Source organism: Oryzias latipes, chromosome 9, assembly GCF_053564925.1.
Source record: "Oryzias latipes strain Hd-rR chromosome 9, Olatipes_Hd-rR_3.1".
Lineage (NCBI taxonomy): Eukaryota > Metazoa > Chordata > Actinopteri > Beloniformes > Adrianichthyidae > Oryzias > Oryzias latipes.
This window is the reverse complement of record NC_136245.1, coordinates 29,664,844-29,689,894: the sequence shown is the minus strand read 5'-3', so window position 1 is coordinate 29,689,894 and position 25,051 is coordinate 29,664,844. Positions and strand designations below refer to the sequence as shown.

At 38.0% G+C, this 25,051-nt stretch overlaps 1 protein-coding gene across 1 annotated transcript; it reads right to left on the bottom strand.

The window, feature by feature from the left end:
* Positions 1–148: 148 nt before the first annotated feature.
* ndufs4 (NADH:ubiquinone oxidoreductase subunit S4) lies at positions 149–23,613 on the bottom strand. The gene is made up of 5 exons (XM_023958943.1): positions 23,446–23,613; positions 19,603–19,681; positions 1,718–1,890; positions 1,535–1,608; positions 149–324 (listed from the first exon to the last, which is right to left on the bottom strand). Exons 1-5 carry the CDS (start codon positions 23,550–23,552, stop codon positions 221–223), a joined length of 537 nt encoding a protein of 178 aa, XP_023814711.1. The 5' UTR covers positions 23,553–23,613; the 3' UTR covers positions 149–220.
* Positions 23,614–25,051: the final 1,438 nt, after the last annotated feature.

The following is a 25,051-nucleotide window of genomic DNA, read 5'->3' as shown; positions in this document are numbered from 1 at the left end:
ACCGGATTTTGGCCCATTTCTTCATGTCCAGTTGTGATAACGTCTTCCTTTTGCTGTTACAAAACTCAAAACAAACTTCAGTAAACAGAGAGAATACACTAGTCAGTAATGAGGTGAGTGTTTGAGAAATAAGCAAGCATGACCCAAATGTTTGATACAGATTTATGGATAACGGTGCATTTATTGACAAGAATGATGCCGGTCGAGGCGGATCTTCAGTTTACTTGGCGCTTCTCCTGGTCCTCTTGTCCCAGGAGAAGTTTGCTCCGTAGGACTTGACTCGGGGCTTTGAGCTCCTCTTCTCCGTGACTTCGTAGCTCCAGCCTAGAGTGATAAACATCAGTGTGAGTGATGGGCCTCAGAGAGCCATATTTGTTCCCCGGGGATGAGCTCCAACCACAACGAGGTGTTTTGTAGACATCGCCAGGCTGTGTGTTGTCAGAACAACTCTAATCACTTTGGTGCTGCGATAAACAGAAAAAGGCTGTTTCCTTTGCTCACTTTCAACAAACTTTCACAGATGGTCCACTTCTGAGTCCAAGTGACCCCAACTCCTGTCCGGTCAGTCTAATGCTAGCTTTTATTAGCTTTTCTGGATTGAATAACGCAGTTCCAACGGCTGCCACTTTAGGGCGCTACGGCCCAAACCCAACTCTTAGCAAGACGGAAAAAGAGACAAAGAAGAAAACTGACTCCGTCCTTTGTCTACGTCAAAAAGAGTCTGAACCGACTCACTACACCGTAATTTACTTACAAGCTACAATATTTCACTTTTTTTCAGTTGAGGTTCCTCTGCTCTAAGCCTTTCATTGTTACTTTCTTTGGTTTATGAAATCTGAATCAATCTCCTGCGTAAACACATCCTAAATCTGAGTCAAAGCTGGCGCAGAAAAATTAGCTGTTGTTGGGAAATTTGAATCCAAATAAAGCAAAATCCAAAGAACTTTTAGTCTAACTTGAACTCAAAGTCTGAGCTTTTTCCTTGCCACAGAAAAGGAGCAACGGTTTATCCAAACAACAGAATCACTGTTTTATTATCATTCACATTTTGGCAGATTTACTCTAAATGTATAGATATAGATTATTAAGCCTCGAACTGAAGTAACTTTACACACAACCAACAGATTGTCCGTAAATAAAGTGAGAAGGTCACAAAACTAAAGGCAGCTACAGATGAAAAAAAAGAAGACTTCTCACAATCTGTATTTTATGAATTGAAAGCTAAGTTTAACTCTTTAACATCATTTACATTCTTTTGACAACCGTAACTCTAACCGTTCACTCAATTCCGGTGGATTCTGAAGTGGAGCAAAGCGGCCATACGCTAATATGCAGCACTTTACATCAGTAATGAGTTGCATATCGGGGCAAAGCCGACAGGAAAAGTCGTGTCAGGATCAGCTGGTGAACAGTTCTAGGTGTCGGTCAGGTGTCCCTGGCAACATCTCAGGAGTTAAAGGGTTAATAATGACTGGAATTGACCGAAGAAAAGGAAAACCGTTTTGTCTGTGAATGAATTCTGAAAACATATTACCATTTTTCTCAGCAAAAGCGATGGCGTCTTCCTTTGAGGAGAAGGACAGCACCATGTTGGAAAGAGGATCCGCTCTGAAACGCACAATTTTCAAAAGTCACAGAACTGGAGGAAAAGGAGGGAAATGTAAAGATCAGCTTGGTGGTGGGACTGGGAACAAGGATCACAACACTGGGTCCTTACGTGGAGGCCCAGCCCATCAGCGGGTTCTCCCAGCGCTCTCGGGTATCAAAGTCCATCTTCCACTTCTTGACACTGTTGTTTCCGGACTGCATGGCCGTTTTGGCGGGCACAAAAATGTGAACTTTGCGGGTTTTGATGTGCTCCTCCGGGACTCCTGTCACGGTGGTGATGTCCTGAGGGACGAGCAGAGGAGACGAAGCCGACTGTGAGAACCGCTGCATTTAGTGATGACTTTTGTTTCTCACCAACAGACCATAAAGAAAGATTTCTCTCTGTTCAGCAGAAAATCATGTCATGAAGACTTAAACTCATAAATAAGTTTTATGTCCAGACTATCACTTACTTGTTGGAGTCTTTTTTTATTTAAGTATAATCAAAATTATACTTAAAAAAAGTCTGATGTCAGAAGTGTGACAACACAGGCTTTAGGGGTCTATAATTGTCTTTTGCTAATAAATATGTTAACATGTCACAAATTTCTAATTTTGTTTGATGGTTTTGAAAAAGAGAAATGGTTTCAAATTCAACTCCGTCTAGTCTTATTGTTCTAGAATCAAAAATATTTAAACATGTTCGGCTCATTTTTTCACAGGAATTTTCAATAAATGGTGCAAACTGCTGAGCACAAGTGTGCGACTGTAGCCATCGACATTAAACTACAAATATAACTTTAAATAAATGTGTTTAAAATACTTCAGGTTTCCGGGGGAAAAATCCTTCTGAAAAATCATCTGAAGCTGATCTCACAGGTTTAAAATAAAACAAATTGATTTTGGAATTGTCATTAAAGAATATCAAACATTTCTTTCTTTATTTTTATCTGTAAACACATTTTAAATAACTTTAAAGTGATTACAGAAGCAGCAACTTTAGAGGTTTTCCTTAAAGAAGAGATTTTTTCCCTCAATCATTTTTGATCAATTAACATTTTATTACAAAATAAAATTGAAAAAGGAAAATGAATGATGGTACCAATCCGCCTGAACACTCAAACCATCAACAGGTGACAATATTTTTATAATTATGACAATGCTGGGAAATGATGGATCCTGTGGATGACAGTTTGATCCCTGCTTCAGTGGATCCAAGCGCCGCACAACCAGAACCTGGCAGAACCTGAGGTTCCCCAGCGTCCAGGCCAACAGGAGCGACTGGTTCTGTAGGAAGCAAACTGGGAGCCCACAGAATCTGCGGCTAACCTCCCGGTCAGCTCGGCCTCAGATGTCTTTTGTCTCCCCCCCTGACTGCTCGGAGCTCATTAGGGGGCATGAAAGTGGTCGTGACATTAACTGGCTGGAAGGGCTGGGGTCTTTGTTTGGCTTTAGTGGAGAAAGCGGTGAAGAAGAAACAAAAAAAAAAAAGGAAAGACAATCATCAACAAACATCCAGGATAGTTCTGGAGAAGTTTGGCTCGTAGTGTTTGTGTCCTATGAAAAAAAAAAATAAAGGTGAGAATTTAAAGCTAACTAATGAAGGAGGGCAGCGTTTTTCCAAAGGTAATTAACAGGTTAAATTAAGTCAAATGAATGTTGGCTTAAAAATGTTTTACAGATTTAAAAACTAAAACAAAGTTATAGTAAAACTGCAGGAATGAGGTCATCAGCGATTGGCTGGAGACTGTCCGAAACGATACTTTCCGTTTGTAAGAGTTGTTTGTAGAAATTAATCCGTTTGTTTTAGGCTTCAGTTAACATAGTCTAAAGTCTTAAAGGGAAGACGTGTGTCAGCACTCCACAAAAACCTCATTCTGTTCTTTTTATTTTTTAAAACAAACACATAGAACCCTAAACAGATCCACTATTTTGAACAATCATCTATCAACTAGTAAAAATGGTTAACTATTAACTAGTAAAATTAGGTGATAATTAGTCATGTGAGAAAGTTTGGTGACTGTAGTTTTAGTATTTTCAGAACTATTGAACATTTTGGATAAATTATGATCCATAAGAAATTCTTAAATATCAAAAACAATGACTTTCTTGTAAAATCTTTATTTTCGTATCAACATAATGGTGAGTATTCATGATTAGCTCATACCAATACAACCTTTTTTGTTTTGGTTCTTTATCAAAAGTTTATAACATCTTTTTTTTAGCACTTTTTCCTGAAGCTTGCACTTTGAGGACATTCCCTTGGCAGTCGTCTCGTTAAGTCAAATCAGTAGAGACATTTGCTGTCGGATTTAAATGATTATTAAACCAGTTATTCGGCCCAGAAGTTTGAATCTGTGAACATCTTGAGAACTTTACCGCCTCCTGCTCAAACTGCTACTGTATTCTGATGTTTCACACCAATAATATGGGGATTTATTGGAAGTAATAAGCTTGAAATATATAGAGCTGATCAAAATAATAATAAAATAAATATCCAATCCCTGATTGGTCTACAATATCCGATTCGGGTCAATAGGGCCTGATTTTTGATCACATGTTCAGATTAGGCCATCCTTCCTTCCCGACAGACTGGTGAACCAAACCACTGAGTTACAAAAGTCATAAAAAAACTGTTTTCTGGGATAAATTGTAGTGAAGAAAACAGTTTAATGAAATTCTTTTTCACAAGTTTCCCTTTTTTTAAATTCAAAATCGCATCATTTTGACATGTCTGTGTAAAGACAGCAGTGGCGCTTCTTTCAGTAAAGACACAATCACTTAAACTACATCATAAAAAATACAAAAATAGTAAAACAAACAAACAAACTAAGAATTGAAATTTCAGACATCTATTAATAACCTGAAATTGTTTATTTTTTCAAGCAATCAAAACAGAAAAAACTAAAGAAGACAAAAGAGCTTTATGTCTATATTTTACTTTGGTTGATTAATTGTGACATGATTAGAAAATTTAAAAGATAATGAAGATACACCTGTATATTAAAACATACACATACTCATGTAAATGATGCCATTATAATTACCGTTAGTCATAAATCGACATTTTTGGACTTAAAAATCCATTAAATGTGAAGATCGTCAAATAGAATTGAACTATTTCTTTGAGAAAAAGTGGAAACAAGCAAACTTATTTATACCTAAAATATGTAAAACAAGGATATTTCTAATTGACCTGATATTAATGGTTAGATTAAAGCAGCAGAGAACCTGAGAAGGAAACAGGAAAGGTCCATGTTTCTGAGGACAGACCTCCTAAACCACCAAAGAAGCTTCTGATCAGATCAGTAATAAGACTAAATGTGGGTTTGTTGCAGTTTAAACTGCAGCTTTGATTCAAAGGCACCTTTGGACACAAATGCATGATAACTCTCATCTGGTTTCACTTTTTATTTTTACTTTGAATGCTTTTTTTTATGTCTTTGAGGACAACAGAATATTCTGCAGATTAATAAATTCAGATATTGAACCATAATCCACATCACTCTGGATATGTCTGTATTAAAAACCTGAGAGATTTGTTCTAATGGTTAAAATTTTGCTTTAAAAAAAAACAGGATTGCCTTAAAGTTCTCATTTTTATTATCAGGATCAAAAACCATTTGGGATTTGGTTTATTTTAAGAAATCAAAACAAAAAATACTAAAGAAGACTTAAATATCTATACATAAATATATCAAACTTTGGATGACTAATTGATTGGAAAAATAAAAAACTAAAAGTAAGAGAAAATACACATCCATTCTTTTTATTCTGCATTTAAAAAAATAAATAAATTAGAACAAAAACATGGCCACACAAAAAAAAAGGTGAAATGGTTTTAGATGTTCAGGATCAATACTGGAGTCAAGTCACAAAGAAAAAGAGGAATCTTGGAAGCCATCTCCATGCTTTGTGCACACTTTTTCATCATATTCCAGATGATTTTTTCTACCGCATAGGAAAGTAGGCCAGTGTGACGATCGGAGCGAGCGTGGCCGGTGGATATTATCGAGCAACCCGAGTCCCTTTGGGCTGCTATCAAGGATCTGGTCCAATTCTTTAGGGAATTAGCAAACAAGCGTTGGGAAGTCGGCGACAAAACACAGACGAACCTCCCAGCTTGCAGACAGCAGCCACCCAAGACTGAAGCATTCCAGGGAGCTCTCCTTTCAATACAAGAATTTTACACATTTCAATGGCCGCAAGAACTTCAAAGCATCTAATTTTCATCATTGTCTGTCATCTGCCAGTTGATTTGTAGAAAGGGGGTCATTCTCTAAAAAGCCGGCACAAAAGCCCGCCTCTCCTTTGACAAAGAAGCTTCCAATAGTGTTTTCTTTTTTTTCCCCAAGTCTAGGAAATGACACGTCCAACGGCTAAACCGCCGCCCGTTTCAGTGAACCTGAATTTTCCACGCCGAGAAGCAAAGATCTTGTTCAATCATAAACATTAAAAAGATTGATAAAGTAAAAGAGAAAGGACGGACAAAAGGGGAAGGAAGGGGGTGGGGGGGTTCATGAGTGCTTGGTAATTATTTCCGGCTGCCCTATCTACTTAACCTTAACAATTCCTTCTCGTCACAAAGAGGAGGAAAACATGTTCTCCTCACTCGGAGGGGGTAATGGTTCACGACACAAAAACACACAAGACGGTCTTGAGCCGAAACAAAATTAGATGTCGGGCACTTCTCCAGCTCGGTGATCAAAAAAATGTTTTTTAAAACGTCGCTGGACTTAAGTCCAAAAGATCCAATTCCACATGAGGGCAAAAATGTTTTGCAGGGTCTGCAATGTTCTGGCCATATTTGGAGACAAAAAATATGGTGCAGAAAGCTCTTTCAGAGACCAAAATAGGAGGCAGGTTCTAAATCTCTTTCTAGAAAAAAGTCGTTTTAGAGAATCATTAGATGAGCACTTCCATTTAGGCATGAATCATAAAGTTCTTATAGCAATGCAAAAGTTTGTCTATACTTTAAACTACAAGATTCTATAAAAAATATAACGACAACATTCAAGTCTAGACTTGCAATATTTGCATTACACTAAGGACTCGGAGGGTTATCGGTATAACAGCCTCCCACAATCACAAAGAGAACGATTGCGGCTGGAATGTGGTGTGTTCCCAGGCGGACTAGAGAGGACGTCACAAAAGGAAAACCCACACGGTGGGCCATTTTTCTTTTGCCCATGTACAGGAAGCAAAATGAGAACTATCAAGTTTGACACTATTCACAGGGCCTTCACGGGGCCCGACAATACCTGGCTGGGCAGACAGAATGCCGGGCTTAAGAAAGGGGGGAAAGCGGCTGGCAAAGTCTCCGTCACGTGAAAGCGTGTCCATATTTCTGACACTTCCTGGCTGTACGCCAGATAAAGCGGAGAGGCGCTTGTCCCCGTGGGGCCGCTGGGCCCGCGGGACCGCCGAGAGCTGGATCCTCTAAGACTCGACGTTTCTGTCTGAACAACACGGGAGTCTCAAAGTACCTCTTTGTGAAAAGAAAAAAGGAACAGAAAAACAAAAAAAAGAAAACTATCTACATTAAGTTCAAACTGTTTTTTTAAATAATTTAAAGTACTGCAGAAGCATTTGTAGCTCTTTAGTAACAAATTTGTTAAAAATCTAAACGAATTATCTATAAATGTTGGTAAATATATAAAGGATGACATTATTTTGTGTAGTAAGAACCGGCTGATCTTACAGAAACGGAAATTATGCTCATTCAGTGTTTTTTTTAATAAAATCAATTAAAAAAGAAGCAAAAATTTCAGTTAATGTTTCACACAATTTCACAATTTTAAGCTCTTTAGGTCACTTTTGGAAAACATCAATAAGATTCAATTAACATTTTTGTGTCAATATTTACATAAATGATACAACAGCATTTTACAAAAAACAAATGTTTTACTTTCATCACATTCGGCTGATCTAGTAAAGTAGAACTTTAACTCATCTTTTTCTATCAGATTTACGCACGTCTTTAAGGTTTGGTCAGTTTGCCTCCGTCCAACCTCCAGGTGTGTCGTCAGCATTGACCTTAGAGAAACAATTGCTGCTGTCCATCAATTCCAAAAATAATTGCGTGGAAAACATTCAAGACAGTTGCCATTCTTCCCCATGTGTTCCCAAGTTCACCCCAAGGTCAGAGTGCTAAACAGAGTGAGAAACTCAGCAAAAGGCCAAAGAGCTCCATCCCAAACTCTGCAGGCCTCAGTCAGCTCTGGATCGCACCATTAAGGAAAAATGGGGGAGAGGGGATCTCTAAATGACTTTTACATTGTTCTGCTAAAGCAAAATCTTAGAAGTATGACTTTTAACAAAAGCTTTTACATTTTTGGGGGCATGTCTCCTCCCTTGAGCTACAAAATCTACATCAATTCCACAAATATAAAGTTAAGATTTGAATTTTAATTAAAAGAAAGAATAAAAAGGTTTTGTGTTTTGTTTGTTCAAAGGCGTTTGATTGAATTCTCAGACAACATGAACCTGTTTTAGAAAGAGTTCTCCTTCAGCACTATGAGTTACAGGAAGTCCACATCTTTAATCGTCAACAAACCCTTTATTGACTCATTTGTTTTTCCAGGGGAGGAAATCAGCCGTCAGTGAACATTACAGCCTGAACTGCTGAAGACCTGGAGATGTGAGCCGCACGCTGCCGCTCTCTGCAAATGTTCTTCCAGCCACCACCATGCGCAGATTGTTTAATGCATCTTGTCAGTTTCAGATGATTCGCAGCTGCATGTCAACATTTCCTGCAGTTCATTTCCCACAGTTTATATGAGGAGATATCAAACCCAGATTTGCCTGCTCGGTGATAAAATACTATTTCCATATTCTTTGTTGTCAAATTGTTTTCAGATTGTTCCAAATGAGAGCGGAATACTTTTGCCAGGGAAGGAGCGCAGCCGTAATTGCAACTGGGATTTACCCTGAAATACGGATTATTGATTACAAAGACACCTGATGTCACTTTTTAGATGCATCTTTAAACAAATCTTCAAACCAGGTAGAATAAATCGTGTTAAACCGACAAATGAATTTGATGGAAATATCAATAATCTTGGGAGCGGAGCTTTGAACACAGCGGAGAGCCTCCTGGGGTTTGGCAAAATTAAGGACTTAAAAACAAGCGAGCAGAAGAAAAACTAACCTTTGAAAACTGTCGGTGAACCCAGAACCCCGTCTGCTCTACCTCAATAATGAAATACTGCCTGTTCGTCTATTCAGGGAAAGGGGCTTTTTAAAGAAAAAAGGACCACATGAGGGGAATTTCACATTTCTTTTTACAATAATCCTTGGTGACTCAATTATTTATTAGAAAACTCATTAACTCTCTATAAAAGCAGATCACTGAGACTGCGCCATAAAAATCTGGAGTTCTCATCAAAGCTCTGACAGACATCAGTTCATGTGTCTAAAGTTAAAAATGATTCCGAAATGTTTTCCATTAATAGACACGAACAACAAATTAGACCCAACTGACTTTTATTTACTGTGAAGATGTTTCTTAAAGACCCACATTGATGAAAATTGGTTTTTAATATGTTTTTGTGGCATTTTTCTGATGATGGGGGACAAATATAAAAAAAAATGTAGCCCAAAATTGCATTCCTGAGTATTTCTTTATTCAAATTACTGGCATCTGGCTTTAAGCTGTACGGCTGGATAGCTCCAACCTTGCACGCCATTTTTGTTGTATCAGTAATGTTAGTTTGGGTGTCTGAGGGGCTGTAAGGTAGCGGGAGAGTGCAACAGAGAGCTCTCTGCAACAGGGAAGGGGGGGAGTGTCTCCTCAGCAACAGCAGTCCTGCCTTCTTAAGATCTACTGCCCAAACTATGTATAAGAAAATGGTTAAAAATGGAAAAATCATAATCATAACCACTTAAAATAACTCAGAAGATGATTGAAGTTTTTTTTATCAAAGAAAACATGGTAGGACTCATCTTGAAATCAAAGCACAATTACTGGCAATTCGGATTAAAACTGCACCGTATGCTAAACTGAATCATGGACAAATTACTGTATACGTGTACAATGACAGCGTCAAACACGCGTGTTATTGTTTTATTACATTATTCAAGACAACCTGAACATTTTTTCTTCATTGTTGCTTGCATATGGCAAATATTGAATGTTGAATTCTGAATATTTAGGATTTTGTTCTCGGTTTGTAAATTACAAAAACAAAACCAAGAACCAAAAATTTAGGTTCAAACCAAATCACTGGGAAAATGAATCATTGTATCCCTACCAAGCACACATATAAGTAAAACATAATGGCAAACAAAATGACAGAAATTGCCTTTTTTTTTTTTTACATTATAGCTTAAATAATCCATTTTCATGGAAAACAGACCATTTAAACTGAAGAAAGTCTAATTTTCATCAGTACATTTAGGAAATCTAATATAAAAACGAATAGAAGAGAATATTTTTGCCTGAAAAGACACAATCACTAATTTTAAAGGAAAACTGATCTGCGGATTTAATGAATCAATATTGGATTTTTTTTTTAAACTAAATTTGTATTTAATTCTTTATTGTTATTTTTTTAAACTCATTCCTTTTTATGTCAAAACTATCATTTCCTCTTAGACTCCAACCTTGGCAGTGTCACTCCTTTAGTGATGACCCGCTGGCAGCCATAACACAGCTAAGGTCCAGACTATGATAGCATGAACACCTGTACACCAAAAAGTGCAGCTCTGCAGGTCACGGGGCCAGCCAGGCTGAGTCATGTTGAGTCAGCATGTGCTGAAAGCCCAAACACATCAACCTTTAACCCCTCAGTGCCCAGCCCACACCCAGGCCAAGAGCCTCACTCATCGGCCTTCAGCTGGTTTCCACCTTCAGACTTCTCTGAAGAAGGAACAAAAAAAGAAAAAAAGCATGGCGGGCACTGATTGGACATAAGGGGATTGGTCTAGAATGCAAACAAACATTATGTCGCTGGCTCACGTGTGGGAATGATTCAACGCCGGAGAACAAAAAGCAGCTGCTGTAAGGGTCATCTTGAATCTCGCATTACACATACCAGTGAGGAGCAGACGGGGAGGACCGAGGAGGGGTCATTCACAAAAAAAAAAAAAAACATGGCAGAAGACATGCTTGATTGTCCTCTAGTTGCCTCTCAATTATCTTCAGTTCAAAAGCAAAACGTCAGGAAATTCTCACCAAAAGTGTAAAAACATGTTAGTATTTCACTAAACTCTCATTTTTGGACAATTCATTTGTGAAGATTATATCTAGAATTCCATTGACTGGGGGGTGGGGGGGTCAAGGTTTTCACAAGCAGAGAGCAAACACTAAAAATCAGAATAAAGTTTCACAAGCAAACAGAAGAAGCCTCAAAAACAAGAAAACAAGCTTTTACATTAATGAAAAAGTAAAAACTAAATTTTTTTTGATAACTTTCAAATTCCCTAATGGTGCGGGGCTTACAACTGATTAATGAACGTGGGTGTGTGCGATCAGAAGCAGCAAGCCTTTTAAGGATCCTGTCTGAAAACACAACACTTAGCAGCTAAACACTTCCTAAAAGTAGCCAGCGCTGACAGAGCCTCTTAAGAGGCTTAGTCTCTATGGAACAGAGTGTTAATGAATGAAATACCATTTAGTGGATGATGCATAATAAAGCCCCTTGTCTGGCACTCTTCGAGGACCAACATCCTCTGACACACTGCTCCAACCCCGAGTCCAGAGAGAAGCCCCCCCCCCTGCGTCCAAAAGCCCGCCATATGAGAGAACAACCAGACAAAACAGACACTTGAGTTGTCCATGTGCAAGAGAAGGGAGGAAGAGTGGGAGAGGAGGAGGAGGAGAAGAGGGGGAGCCGGGCCCGACGGATGGGGTCTGCCCCGGGGCAGGTTATTGTGGGACGGGACAGAACCAGGAACTCTGTGCTGTGGACTCAAAGTGCTGCTGCTGGATTACTTTACCATCTTGATTTGATACGATTTCATCCTAATTAGGCCTGCACAATGAATCGCAAATTTATTGTTATCGCGATATCAAGCTGTGCAATATGTTTATCGCATTAGACGGCACAAATTGCAATTGAACAATCATATGGCACCTAGTATTTAATGAATCAAATATATCCATTTATGTTTTTAAACAACTGGATGGACCCCTTTCCATCATTGACCAATGGGATGGAGCCCTTCACGTTGTTGACCAATCGGATGAACTCCTTCTATGCTAGATGTTCTCCTCCTATGTAAACAAGGGCCATTTGAAGTATAATTTAAGCTTTGTTGACTCTTATTGAAATTTAACTGTTGCAGTGAAATGCTGTTAAGTGTTTTTTTTAATCTTGTAGTTTTATAGGACTGAAAGGCACATCTTAAACAATCATTCAATAGTATAGGTCCTTTGCTTTGAAGATCAGGTTAATTAATAGCATTAATAGCAAATTAATCAAAGTTACATTTTTATAATTCACAACCTGAAAGATTTACTAATATTCTTTAAGAAAATGCTGAAATTCACCAAAGGCGTGGGAATCTTAAGGCATGTCACAATTCAATTTGATTACCACTCATGAAGCAACCATTATGAAACGGATATCAATGCATCCTAAATCAATAAAAGAAAAACTGGACTAGGCCTGCACAATATACCGCAAATTTATCGTTATCGCGACATCAAGCTGTGCAATATGCATACCGCAAAAGACGGCAAAAATCGCAATAAATGGTTACCTTGACCCTTGTGCTATCCTAGGCACTTTTACATTGGGAGTGGGGTCATCTAGACCCCACTGGACAGTGCATTGAACCTTTTTTCTTCAATGATTTGTGATCTTCACTGGTGTCCATGGATTACATGAAATCTTTCCACATTTATCCACCTTTGTCATGGTAGGGAGAACACGTCAATGCAAGGGGGGGAGTCATGTAAGATAGCACAAGGGTTAAATGTGCTAAAACAAACTCATGGCAGCTTGAAATATTGAATAAATGAAATAAATCCCTTTATGCATTTAACCAATAGGAAGGACCCGTTTATGTTGTTGATCAATCAAATGAGCCCTTTATGTTTGATGTTTGCCTCCTACGTTGACCAGGGTCATTTGGAGTATAATTTTTATACTGTTGCATTGAAATGGAAATGATGTTTTTGGTTGGTTTGATATTTGTTTATATACCGCAAATTATATCGTTATCGCAATAATAATCACCAATATCGCATACCGCGAGTTTTCCTCATATCGTGCAGCCCTACACTGGACCAATATTACTTACATTTCTCCACCAAAGAGCATTTGTAAGTTTTTCCTTTAATATTTTTATGTTTATGTGAATAATGATTATATGTTTCATATTAGGCCTGCACAATATACCGCAAATTTATCATTATCGCGAAATCAAGCTGTGCAATATGCATACCGCAAAAGACGGCAAAAATCGCAATAAATGATTACCTTAAATGTGCTAAAACAAACTCATGGCAGCTTGAAATATTGAACAAATGAAATAAATCCCTTTATGCATTTAACCAATCAGAAGGACCCGTTTACATTGTTGACCAATCAGATGAGCCCTTTTATGTTTGATGTTTGCCTCCTACGTCGACAAGGGTCATTTGGAGTATAATTTTTAAACTGTTGCAGTGAAATGGAAATGATGTTTTTGGTTTTTTTGCTATTTGTTTATATACCGCAATTTATATCGTTATCGCAATATTAATTACCAATATCGCATATCGCGAGTTTTCCTCATATCGTGCAGCCCTATTTCATATGTAAAAATGTATGCATAAAATAATGCAAGATTTGGAGTGAGAATTAATATGATTTGTTTTCTTATCGAGGACTTCATCACTTTCTGTTAATCATGTTTAGTTAACTGTTTTATTTTGTGTTGGAAAATAACAGCAAATCAATCACTAAGTAAAGACAAGTTCAATATACCTGTTTAACTCAAAAATACAGTTTGATAAAGAACTTATTAAAATAGACCGGTCAGGCCACACTGGTCCCTGCTCTGCTCAAGCAGAGAGCTCTCAGTAACGGGGAGGGGCTGGGTTGCTCCTCGCCAATAGCCCCGCCCACAACTCAGAGGTGAATTTCTAACAAATGTCTGCTGCTCTGCAGAAATTATGTCCCAGAAAACGATACAGGTTTCTGGAATTTGGCTAAAACTCTAAAAAAGCACTGAGAACACAGACAATAGATCACACCATCATCAGAGTACAACTTATGTCTTAAGTCAAACAAAATAAACAGTGCCTAGCATAATATATAGCATACATAATATAATATTGGAATGAGGAAGAATGCAATATGATTTGGATGTTTGTTGTGTTCCCTAAATACTTTATTTTATTGGAGTCAACCTACACACGGCATGACTTTGGTCAAAAGCTCTTTGAAAAAGCCAAAATCTTTCCAAACATTAGCAAAGTCGTGGCCGGTTGGATCCCGCGTCCTGTAGAGTCAGCTGTGTTTCTGAGCTCTCCAAAAAACGTCAGAGTGAAAAAGGCTGTGTGTTGAAGTTCATAATACTTTTTAAATTAAAGCTCATACATTTTAGATTCTCAATAATTTAAGATTCACAAACATTTCAGAATTGTTTATGTTTCATAATCAATACATCTGATCGATTTCACACCCGTACCAGTAAGTAGCGATGTAGCCCTTATTAGAAGCTGTCGAAGATGAAATGTTGTTAAAAAAAAAAAAAAAAAAGATTTGTTTTTTTTAAATGTAGTTTACTGTTGTTTTCTTTCTAAAACCAACAAGCATCGGCTTCTTTTCTTCTGTTGAAACGGCCTAAAATCCTTCAGGTTAGTAACAATTTTGATCCATTTCCTCCTCTGTTCACAAACTGATAAAAAGTTGGCATAAAAACTAAGAGGGTAGTTTCAAGCTTCTTCCAAACACGACAAGCGCCTTTACCGTTTATCTGGAATATCAAATAAAATTCTCTGGTTAGGGCTTTTCAAAACACCAAATTATTTTGTTTGAGAATCTGTCAGTCAAGATAATTCCTGACTGTCGGACGTAGAAATTGTTCAATCTGATCCCCATTTAGGTCTTCTAAAAACAACCAACAACAGGCTGATGGGCTCAACTGCTTTACTGCCGTCAGGCCCCACATCTTGTGCCCAGATGTGAAATCATTTACCAAACAAGCGGTGCGCTCTGAATTCACTTGAAACCAAGGATTTCAAATTAGCAAACATAACATGCCAAGATTCAAATGGGCCCAACAATTATAATACTCTTTTCCTCTGCCCATTCTCCTCCCTCCTCCTCCTCCCTCAATTCCCTGCAGTCTAATAACTGTCCTCCTCTGTCTCGTAAAACCCCAGTGCCTTTAGAGAACTCTATAACAAGGCTTCACAAGCGCTTTAAGATGATGGTGTTGTCTTTATGTGGAGAGAGGGAGCACACTTGGCCATGGTTGAAGAAGGAGTAGACGTTCAGACACTTGGGCGTAAGTGGGAGACGTCCTATTGCTTTTCCAAGCAGCTGTTGTGCTTGCAACCACAGCTGTTTCTGCAGCGGGCCGGAGTGTAAATCTAAAGGGCTGACTCTAATTGACCCAGGTCGCACACAGTCTGTGTATCAGTGGCCAGCGAGCCGGACCCTGGGAGCCGCCCAGCATGCTTAATCAAACAGTAATTAGAAACAAAAGCAGGTCAGCATGGGCACCCCATGGAACAGCTTTGGGCACTGCATCTCCATCACGCAGGTCTTTTGCTTTGGCTCGGCTCCAGGATTTCAGGCGGTGGCGTCAGAGGGAACGCTCACAATGAATTCCAATGTCAGGTTTCACATTTGAGCAAAGATAACAATTAAGATCAACAATGAACCTCTGTTTTAATCATTCAGTTTAGCTGGAGACATCATTAAACATGGAAAAAAATGAACGGTTTGAAGAAAATAAAAGGTTTTAGCTGCTGGATGAGATAAGCTCTTTATAATGATTTAGTGAAAAAAGTGTTTTTCTAAACAGTATGTTGTTAATTTCCTTAAAGTCCCACTCCAATCATCTTGTGATCTATTTTCAAAGCATTAGAGGTCTTTTTCTTGTGATTATGCTGTTTCTAGCCAAAATAAAAAACCTGACATTTTCTAGGACATAGCTTCTGCAGAGCAGCAGTAGTTCTTTAGAAAGTCACCTCTGAGTGGTGGGCGGGACACTTGGCAAAGAGTAGGGCCGCCCCCATTTCCCATCAGTGTACACACTCTCCTGCTAGCTTACAGCCCTTTAAAACCCCAACATAACATTACTGGTGCAGCAAAAAGCCACAAGCCGTACAGTTTGGAGCCAGATACCAGCTCAGAGGAGAAAAATAAAGACATACTTGAATCTAGTTGTGGATGTATTGGAATGGAGCGGAACAGTGAGCCTGTGGCCCCCCGATTGTAACCACTATGTCACAGCTACAAGCTTTTTCAAATAGCTTTTTTGTTACTGCTCCTGATTCATAACGATTTCAATAAAGAAATACTCAGAAACCTAATTTAAGGTTTCCTTTCCCCATAATCAGAAAAAAGCCAAAAGTAACGTGTTAAAAACACCAAAAAACAGGATTTTCTTTGGAGTAAGTCTTTGAGATTCCTTTTTTGTTCTTTGTTGTAAATTTCCTCAAAGTTTCTCGCATTCTTTGAGCGGCAACAGAAGAAACAAACGACAAAGGACAAGATAATGAGTATTGCAGACCAACTGTCAGACGCAGCTTTTTTGGAGCGAATCCAAAACACGACTTGCCCCGGCCAAAACGCAATCTCGTCTAAATGAGCTTATTCAGAAAATCCTCACCGCACAACAAGCAGCACACCCCCTGTTCTCCCCGGTCTGGTCCAGAGAGGGCGCGTTCACCTGCCATAACCCCTTAACTGATGGAGATCTTTATGCGCTTGTTCCAACCAAAAAAGCAATTCACACTTATTGACCGCCTGATGAAAGACGAGCGAGCGGACAATCGCTAAATGCCCAAAAGGAAGAGTGCTCTCAATGCCCTCCTCCATGTGAGACAGAGACCACTGTACTGTAAACAGCTGAGGGCCTCTCTTTCTGGCCTGTCTGGGTGCGCATTAGAGTACGTCCTGCCGCTGCCAGCAACAGTATGCCACAAAGGAAGCTCTGTGGCCAACAAGCACTGAAGTGCCCACTGTCTTTTTCATGAGTCTCAGGGTGTCTCACAAACTTTTTGCATGCAAGCGTCTTTTCTTTCAAAACCCCCTCCCCTCCATTTTTGGAGGCCCTCTTTTCCTCTTCTCTGCTGTTCCTCTCAGTGGCCCCTACTGAGAGGACAGAGACAGACACTCCGCCCAGCCAAAGGTTTGTCTGCCAGTGTGGCCAGCTTTGGTCTGGGACAAAAGCCCACTGACGCTGCCCACAGTGCCCCCCCCCCCCCCCCCCCCCCCCCACAGTCCACATCAAAATCCCATATTCCCCAAAACTTTCTCAGTTATTCTTTATCTCCTTCGTCTTTCATTAGGAGAGCAACAACTTCAAAGAGGCTGTATTGTTTGGTGGAGTTGCTGCAGTGCTAGTCCTTTAGCCACTTCAAATGCACGCTTATCAGTGTTTAGGCTGTGCTTCGGCGCCTAACGAAAACAGGCTCCAAACGGCCGGTCCGCTGAAGGTTATGGGCTGAAAGGCTAAGTACAGCAACACCCAGCATTTCAGCAGGAGGCCGGTTCTGTGCAGCTTCACCACAGCTGCACAGGTGCTACACTTCAGAACAAGGGTTTGACTTGATGTGTCCCACAGAGTCTCATCATTTTGTAGGGCTGCATGCACCTGCAGGGCTCTCCTAAAAGTAAGAATTTTATTAAAAGACAAGATTCAAAGGATTCTTCAAAGACCCACTCCAATGAAAATTGGGTTTTTCTGTGTTTTTTTACATGTTCTTGCGGCATCTCTCTGACAATGGAGAACGTATTTGAAGAAAATTCAGCTTAAACTTGCATTTCTGAGAATTTCTTCTTTCAAATCGTTGTGAATCAGGTGCAGACGAAAAAATGCACAATTTGAAAAAGAGCTTCTTTGTGGCTGGAAGGGGAAGGGGGCGGGGTTGCTCAGAAGCGAATTTCTTTTAAAAAGACCACTGGGAACGCTTTCAAACAAAATCAAAATATGTTCGGAGTGGTACTTAAACACAAATGATACATCATTTTTTTAGATTAAGCTATGTAATACAGAAATATTTCGGCATGAATATAAATTTGATGAACACTGACTGTTGCAGCAAAAAAAAAGACCAGAACAAAGAATCAAAAATCAATAAAAACCCATTTCAACTCATTTTCCCCACTTGATGTGTGTGAAATTGGTCTGAAAACTGCATGTGTTAGTGCATTCTGTTAAGTTCTGTTTCCACAGCCACAAAAACAGAGTGTCCAAACACTTAATTAGCTTCAGATGCCACAGAAATTTCACAAGGAACATTATTTTACCCAGAAAAAAACCTCCCTTCTGTAAAAAGTAGACAGAAAAGTTACTTTACATGTCTTGAACAGCAGTTTGCCGATTGTGCTTGTTCAGGCTTTTGTGGTTGTTGCAAATTGAGACACACAAGCTGTGTGTGAGCTCACTGTGAACTGAAAGCTCCTTCTCTTCGCTGGTTTGTTTGCCAAATTTCTGATTTAATTCAATTTAGGTTCACAAACACGTAATTTCACTTACAATTCCACAAGATTCAATCAAATATGCATTAATTCTTGAATTTTCCATCCTAAAACTAATTTAGATTGGCTATGAATAAACTGTCTTCACATAACTAATGCCATGCACTGAAAAAAGCTGGAATTTCCAAAAATAACATGAAGAATTCTCACATAAAAGGCTAACAGTAAGACTGATTGGTTCTAAATTATTGGTCTGTTAAATCAACACTTTCAACTCCCACACAGGATAAAATCCTCTCTGCTAAACAAATATTGAAAACAATAGCTGTAAACCTGCGTGAAACTGGAAGTGCGTGATTGTCAAGAGTGTAAGGACAGAGATCTTACAATATATCTGAAATTAAATATATATTTAACTGGACATGGAAGAAAAAAAAACACCGGTCTGGCAACCTGTCACACCACAATAACACTTTCCGTCTCCTAAGTGGGAACAGTTTGCACCGTTTTAACAGAAACAAGCCACTGCGTTTGTTCCCACGTCAGAAAGATCCAGGGCAGAGAAACCACATCCCTTTTTCTCACGTGTGACTTTTTCCATTTTTTTTATAAATAAAAGTCTAAAGAGCACAAGTTTGAAATGAGAAAAAGCTTTCAAGGAAAGAAGTTCAATAAAATCGTCTCATGAAACAGCCGGCAGTCTCTGTTAGAATCCAAAGACTTTTGGTCAAATAAATAACTTTTCTTTATCAGGCTTCAAACTGTGTTCCAGTTTCTTAAGCATCACTTTAAATGTGGGAGAAAAAACCTAAAGATTATTTGCTATGTGACCTTTTTAATATGGCGTGAGGATTTCCATCACCCCATGTGACCTGTGAGTCAAAAGGTTCACGTCAGACATCGAGTGTTTCTGTAATTGATCACAGCCGATATTTAGTCATTAATAACTGTGGAGTGAGGCTTTGTGGCGTACGCAAAGAAGCAATGACACAGCAAAGCTCTGCTTCCTTCTTTGCACGCCAAATGTTTACTTTTGAATACTTTCACAAGTTCAACCCTGAAGCCTAAGCTACATATTTCTAAGAAAAGGTGTTTGAATCCACTGTGGGGGGTTTTAACTGTGTTGGGACTTTAGGATAATTCCAAAAAATACACATTTGTGAGCATCCATATAAGCCGGTTACACAGCTTTAACACAGGTCTATGATTTCCATGCATGACATCTTTTATCAAAGAGTTGCAGATATAATGTGAGCAGGCACAAAACTGCTGCATTGTTAAAAAAAAAAAGTCTTCTGTCCGGTTCAAGTTGATTTTGGCAGCACTTTAAGAGGGGATTCAGCAATTTTCCAGGAGAGTAGTTTGGAGAGCAACCATGAAACAAACAAAAAATCTGTGTGTCACACCGAACAGGAGGGATCCTTACCAATTTCTCATCAACTGTAATAAGTTGTGTGTCTTGTCCTGAATTCGCTGCCAGCCTCGCTGCTGACGTGCTTGTAGACCTGGAAAACAAAAAAAACATTACACTCAGACACACAACAAAGAAGCAAATTATTCAAACAAGAACCGGTCTGAAACCACTGCTGCTCGTGGAGGATGTGGTGGCGTGAGGATTCAATTAAAAAAAAAAAAAAAAAAGGCAACAAGACAGGAATCCCCCCACCCCCGACTTATTAGTTCTGTCTGCTGCATCAGAGGCAGACTCTCGCTCTCATCCTAATAACAGGACATCCTTCATGCTGTCTGTGGTCAACTGTTCAGTGAGGACTGTGAGGCCCTTTGTGAGAGTGCAGCTGTGTCCTGTCGCAGACGGCACAGTGTCATCCCCACTAAGCTGGCCTAATAATCAAAATTAAACGAATTAAAAATCCTCATCACATTTTTCACTGAAGCCTTAAGGCCTTGAGACATGTGGACATTTCTCTTCGAATGCTTGAAAGATCGCTTTGTGTTTGAAAAACCACCACGACGGTGTTTTAACCTATCAGGAGAAAAACTCTTTCCGACCGATTAATCAATAAAAGAACGTATGCAAAGCTAATACGTCACACAAACAAATCTGTAGAATCTTTTCAAGTAGTGGGAGGAGCTTATGTCCTGATTTTAAAAAAACATTTGGGGTTATAACTTTTAACAAGAGAATTTGAAACTGATAGCAAAAACATACAATGCATTTTAATAACCTAACCCAATGAAAATCGTATTTTAGGTATTTTGAACTGTTCTTGTAACATTTTTTTTTCATGATGGAGGGCATATATATATATATAAAAGGAATTTAAAATTAAAATTGCATTTCAGAACATTTCTTCATTCAAATTGGGATGAGTCAGGAGCAGATGAAAAAATGCAGTAGGAAAAAGCTCTCTTTTGTGGCACAGAAAGTGAGATGGGCGGGCAAAAGTCTTGTATTGGCTGCAGCGTGGATCAGAGTTTTGGTTCGGTACCCATCCCGAGCAAAAACTAAGTAGAACATGTCTCACAACAACAAAAACTGCTAGCATTTAACACAAGCTGATTCTGGCCAGATCGTGATGTTTTGGTGCGATGTAGAGCTGCTCAAAGAGGCTCAGTGTGCTGTGCTGCCAACTAGCAGTCGGGGGGGTTTAAGGGGAAAACGAGAGTCAGGCGCTGAAGGACGCTCATAAATAATCAAATAAATATTGTATAAATGGCATTTTAAATCGATACAAGCATCGCCAAATGAATACATTTTTCCCTACACCCCTATTCGATACTGCTCGTAATTTTAGTTGCTCCCATAATGTTAGCCTGGGGTTGTATGGGGCTGTAAACTGTAGCGGGAGAAAGTGTAAACAGAGGGATGATGGGATATCAGCCGAGTCTTACTTCTGCACCAACAGTCCCCCCAAAAACTCTGAGGTGAATTTCTAATGAACTACTGCCGATCAGATCAAAATTTCAGAAACAATGTGTGAAGAACGACTACAGATCAAAATATGATTGGAGTGGGACTTTAAGAACTGTTGCTTTAGGGGGGGGTTACATACACATGTTTTCTTCTTTGTGGTTTATATTAGCCTGAAACATTAGTGTCAATGGCACTTCTAACTGTGTGTGTAATAAGGTCCAACTTTACCTGTAAGCATTAAGCATCACTAATGAAAAGTTAAGGTTTATTCACAGTACTAGAAATAAATAACTATGTTCTAATCACAATGTAAACATTGGTCGTAGGGACTTTTTTTTTTTAACTTTAAAAAGGTTATTAGAACAAAAAGAAAGACTGATTTCCTTATTGTTAAATTTAATCCTATTTTTAGTTCATGTTCATTTTCTAATTTCACAAATACACATTTTGTACTTTTGATTATCATTATTGGAACAAAAATAAAATTCAGAAGAGAACGTAAAACCTTAGATCAAATTTTAAAACATACTAAAGATTCTCTAGTTAAGAGACGTTTCAGTTTTGACTAATAAAAATTTTAAAGTGAATTATAACTTGGTTTTGGAAATGTTTTCTTTCATAGCAGAAATATTAAAAAAACAAGACAAACAACAGAATTTTATATTTATACAAGGATATATCAAATATAGAATAATTAGTCATAAAAATTAGAAAATATGCATAAAGTTACATACACAAGTAAATCCTTGAATAATTACTCTTCACCATAAATAAACATATATGTTCTTTCACATATAGTTCATGACACAATGAAACTACTAAATATTTAGACTGTCAAAAAGCGTTCGATAGATTGCGTGAAAGGGAGTGGGAGAAAGCAAACATATAATCTCACCCCTGCTTTGCTTTTTTTTCTTTACCTAGATTATCATTATCCGGTTCTTAACTTTTGATAAATTACTTATACTTTACCAACACAGATTACTTTAACACCTAATTTATCCCTTTGCCATAAACATTGGCCCAATGTTGATTCCTAACCATTTTATGTAACAAATTCCGATATTTATCACATACATAATGAAAGTGTTTATTCAAAGATGAAAGAGGAGCTACTTAACTAAACTAAAAGTTCTAAAAAGTAGGATTCACAAACACTGTGGTGGTCAGTAATGACTCATCCCAAAAACTAACTAAATCTGCTCCAGTGCCTCCTAAACCCTGACAAAGATTAACGGATGAAGATCTACTGACAGATACTTAAGTTCAATTAACCACTGTAAAACATAAATATTCTTGTTTAAAAAACATTTGGTTATCCAGTCTTAACTTAAGGAAAATAATCCTTTAATAGTCTTAATTTCGGTTGCCCAAATATTTTTTGTTTCTTTACACTTCATTGAAATGCATTTATCTGCTGCTTCACATTTGTTGTGGAGCAGAGTTTTTGGTCAACCTTTGCTTCCCACTTTGCCTGCCCCATGTGTCGCAGTGTCCCCGACAAGACAATGAACGCCCCATTTCCACAGTGTCACAGGAAAAAGAAGCTTAGGCTTAGCTTTCATTATAAGCTTTAACACAGTAGATTTATAAATACTTATCTTTTTCAACAACTCTTCGCCTTGTGGCTGCTTTAAACTCTAAACATCTTGTAAATAGAAAGAGGATGCAGTTAATGTAGATTTTACACAATATTTAGCTGGTAATATAGTTAATCAAAATAAAATATTTCTCACTACTTTCTTTTGAAATACATACTCTGGTCATTCATTGTTAGGTTTGTATGTTGTTCCTTATATCTTAAAAGAAAACCTGGTTTCTATATTAAACTTGAAAAATATAATGTGCATGAAAATAAGCTTAGCTTTACTTCAGAATGTTAGCTTACATACAGACTCCATTCTGGACTTGACTAAGGTTAGCAGCTGCAGGAAACTCAGCTATGGACACTCAGTAGCTGAAGTTATTCTTTAGATTGGGTTTCTTTTAGTGCAGATCCCTGTTGCGACGACTGGTAGAAATGAGTTGTACCAAATGAGCAGAATACTGTGTTTATTTCATTAGCTAGCTGTGATATTGATCAACTTGATGTAGAGTTTAGCTAACTAACTGGCTAGCTTAGCTAGCTACGAATTGGAAGTATACTGATAATAACACACTGTGAAATAAGTGAGTATTAACAAAGTTAAGAGGTTTAACCAGCACGGCTGATCACAAAATACTGACACTTTGCTTCAGGATTTAATTTAGGAGATCTAACGGTGGCTAGGAGCCGACATTCAGATACCCTGTCCTCCATACTAAACCAGACCCTAAGTTCGAACACTGAATTACAGTCGGCTAAAAGTCGCAGTTGCGAATATAAAAACAAACATTGATCTTGCTATAAATTACCTGAAGGGGTTCAGCAACAATTTTGAAGAAACATTGGCCGTTAATAAACGTCCTAAACCGACGAGTGACATTGAAGACGCCATGTTGTCAACAATGACGGACGGCATCCGTTAAGGTACAAACAGAACAAGAAGTTGAAAATCGAAAAAAAAAAAAAAGTCACAACACGATGCGCGCTTTAAAAACCCAATTTATTGTAATGATATGAGCTATAATAATAATTGTTATCAACATTATAGCGATTTAAAAGTCAGTAGTTTTATTTGTTCAAACTTTTGTTGGGTTTTGCCCTGTTTAACTACTAGTAACTAACTAACACTTGTTAATGCTTGCTTTAACAGGCACTGATTAGGGCTTCATTTGACTAAACTGTCAAAACAAAAGGTCTTTTTTTATCATTCTGCTAAACTGATGAAGATTGTGACCCAAAATGCCTTTTTGGTTTATTGGAATAGCTGTGTAAAAAACGTATTGGTGAAATCTAGACAGAATGAACTTGAAATGTACAAGCTCATGAGAAAAATAGGATAATTAACTGCGAACAAAGTTACATGTTTTTTTTAAAATAAATATTCACATGATAAATGAACTTTTTCTAAACTAATTCCAGGTACTTTTGCCTTATAAATGTTGTCATTAATTTATTATACTAAGGGTAAGAATCCACAGACAAATGGATAATTTGTGTAGGTCTTTAAATGCATTTAAAACAAGTCTATTATTTTTCATGCATACAACACTTACAGTTATATTGAATCTTTAAATACAAGTTAATATTTACAAATAATTCAACCCCAAAGTCATAAAAAGGTATCCAGAAACAACGTTTATTGTTTCTCTCTTCATATCTGTACAAATACCATCAAACTTTTATGTACATATGACATTTACATAAAATACAAAACTATATATTCATAACAGAATTTTGTATTTCTCCTGTGATGCTTCAAAAAAAAAACATTTTGAGAAAAAAGGAACCTGCTGAAGAAGTGTGAGTACTGCAGTACTTTTATTACAGCTCTGTGAGAGCAATATGGAGCACATTGGCAAGAAAATAGCTCACAAATATTGATGGCACATTATTTCTAAAGTTATCAAGCAATGTTCAAAAGTTGCCTCACTTTCAGCAATCGATTAAAGTCATTTCTTCATCAGGGAAACCCAAGATAACGACTTAAAACAAGACATGGGAGGGAAAGTAAGTCAGAAGAGGAAAAGACTAAGTAGCTCTCTCCTCTCACCACTGCTGTGTCACACATTCTATGATACATGTTTGCAAAACCATTGAGAAAATCCCTTTGGTCAGTTATATTAGCTGTAAACAAACCAGAACGACATACATGTATAGATATCTATATATCTATAGAAATCTATATCTATATAGATATATCAATATCTATATCTATCTATCTATCCCTATATATATATATATATATATATATATATATATATATATATATATATAATCTAGCCACAGGGGTTGCAAGCCAGTAACTTCTGTGCCGGTCCCAAGCCCGGATAAATAGAGAGGGTTGCGTCAGGAAGGGCATCCGGCGTAAAAATTGCCAAAATAACCATGCGAATCATCCACAACACTTTAGACATA

Excerpts from the sequence above, each read along its gene's own strand:
- ndufs4 (XM_023958943.1), bottom strand. The coding sequence starts at position 23,552 with ATGCCGTCCGTCATTGTTGACAACATGGCGTCTTCAATGTCACTCGTC. Across the intron at positions 19,682-23,445 it reads TTGTTGCTGAACCCCTTCAG|GTCTACAAGCACGTCAGCAG; the intron begins GTAATTTATAGC and ends TTTGTTTTCCAG. Across the intron at positions 325-1,534 it reads CGCTTTTGCTGAGAAAAATG|GCTGGAGCTACGAAGTCACG; the intron begins GTAATATGTTTT and ends TTATCACTCTAG.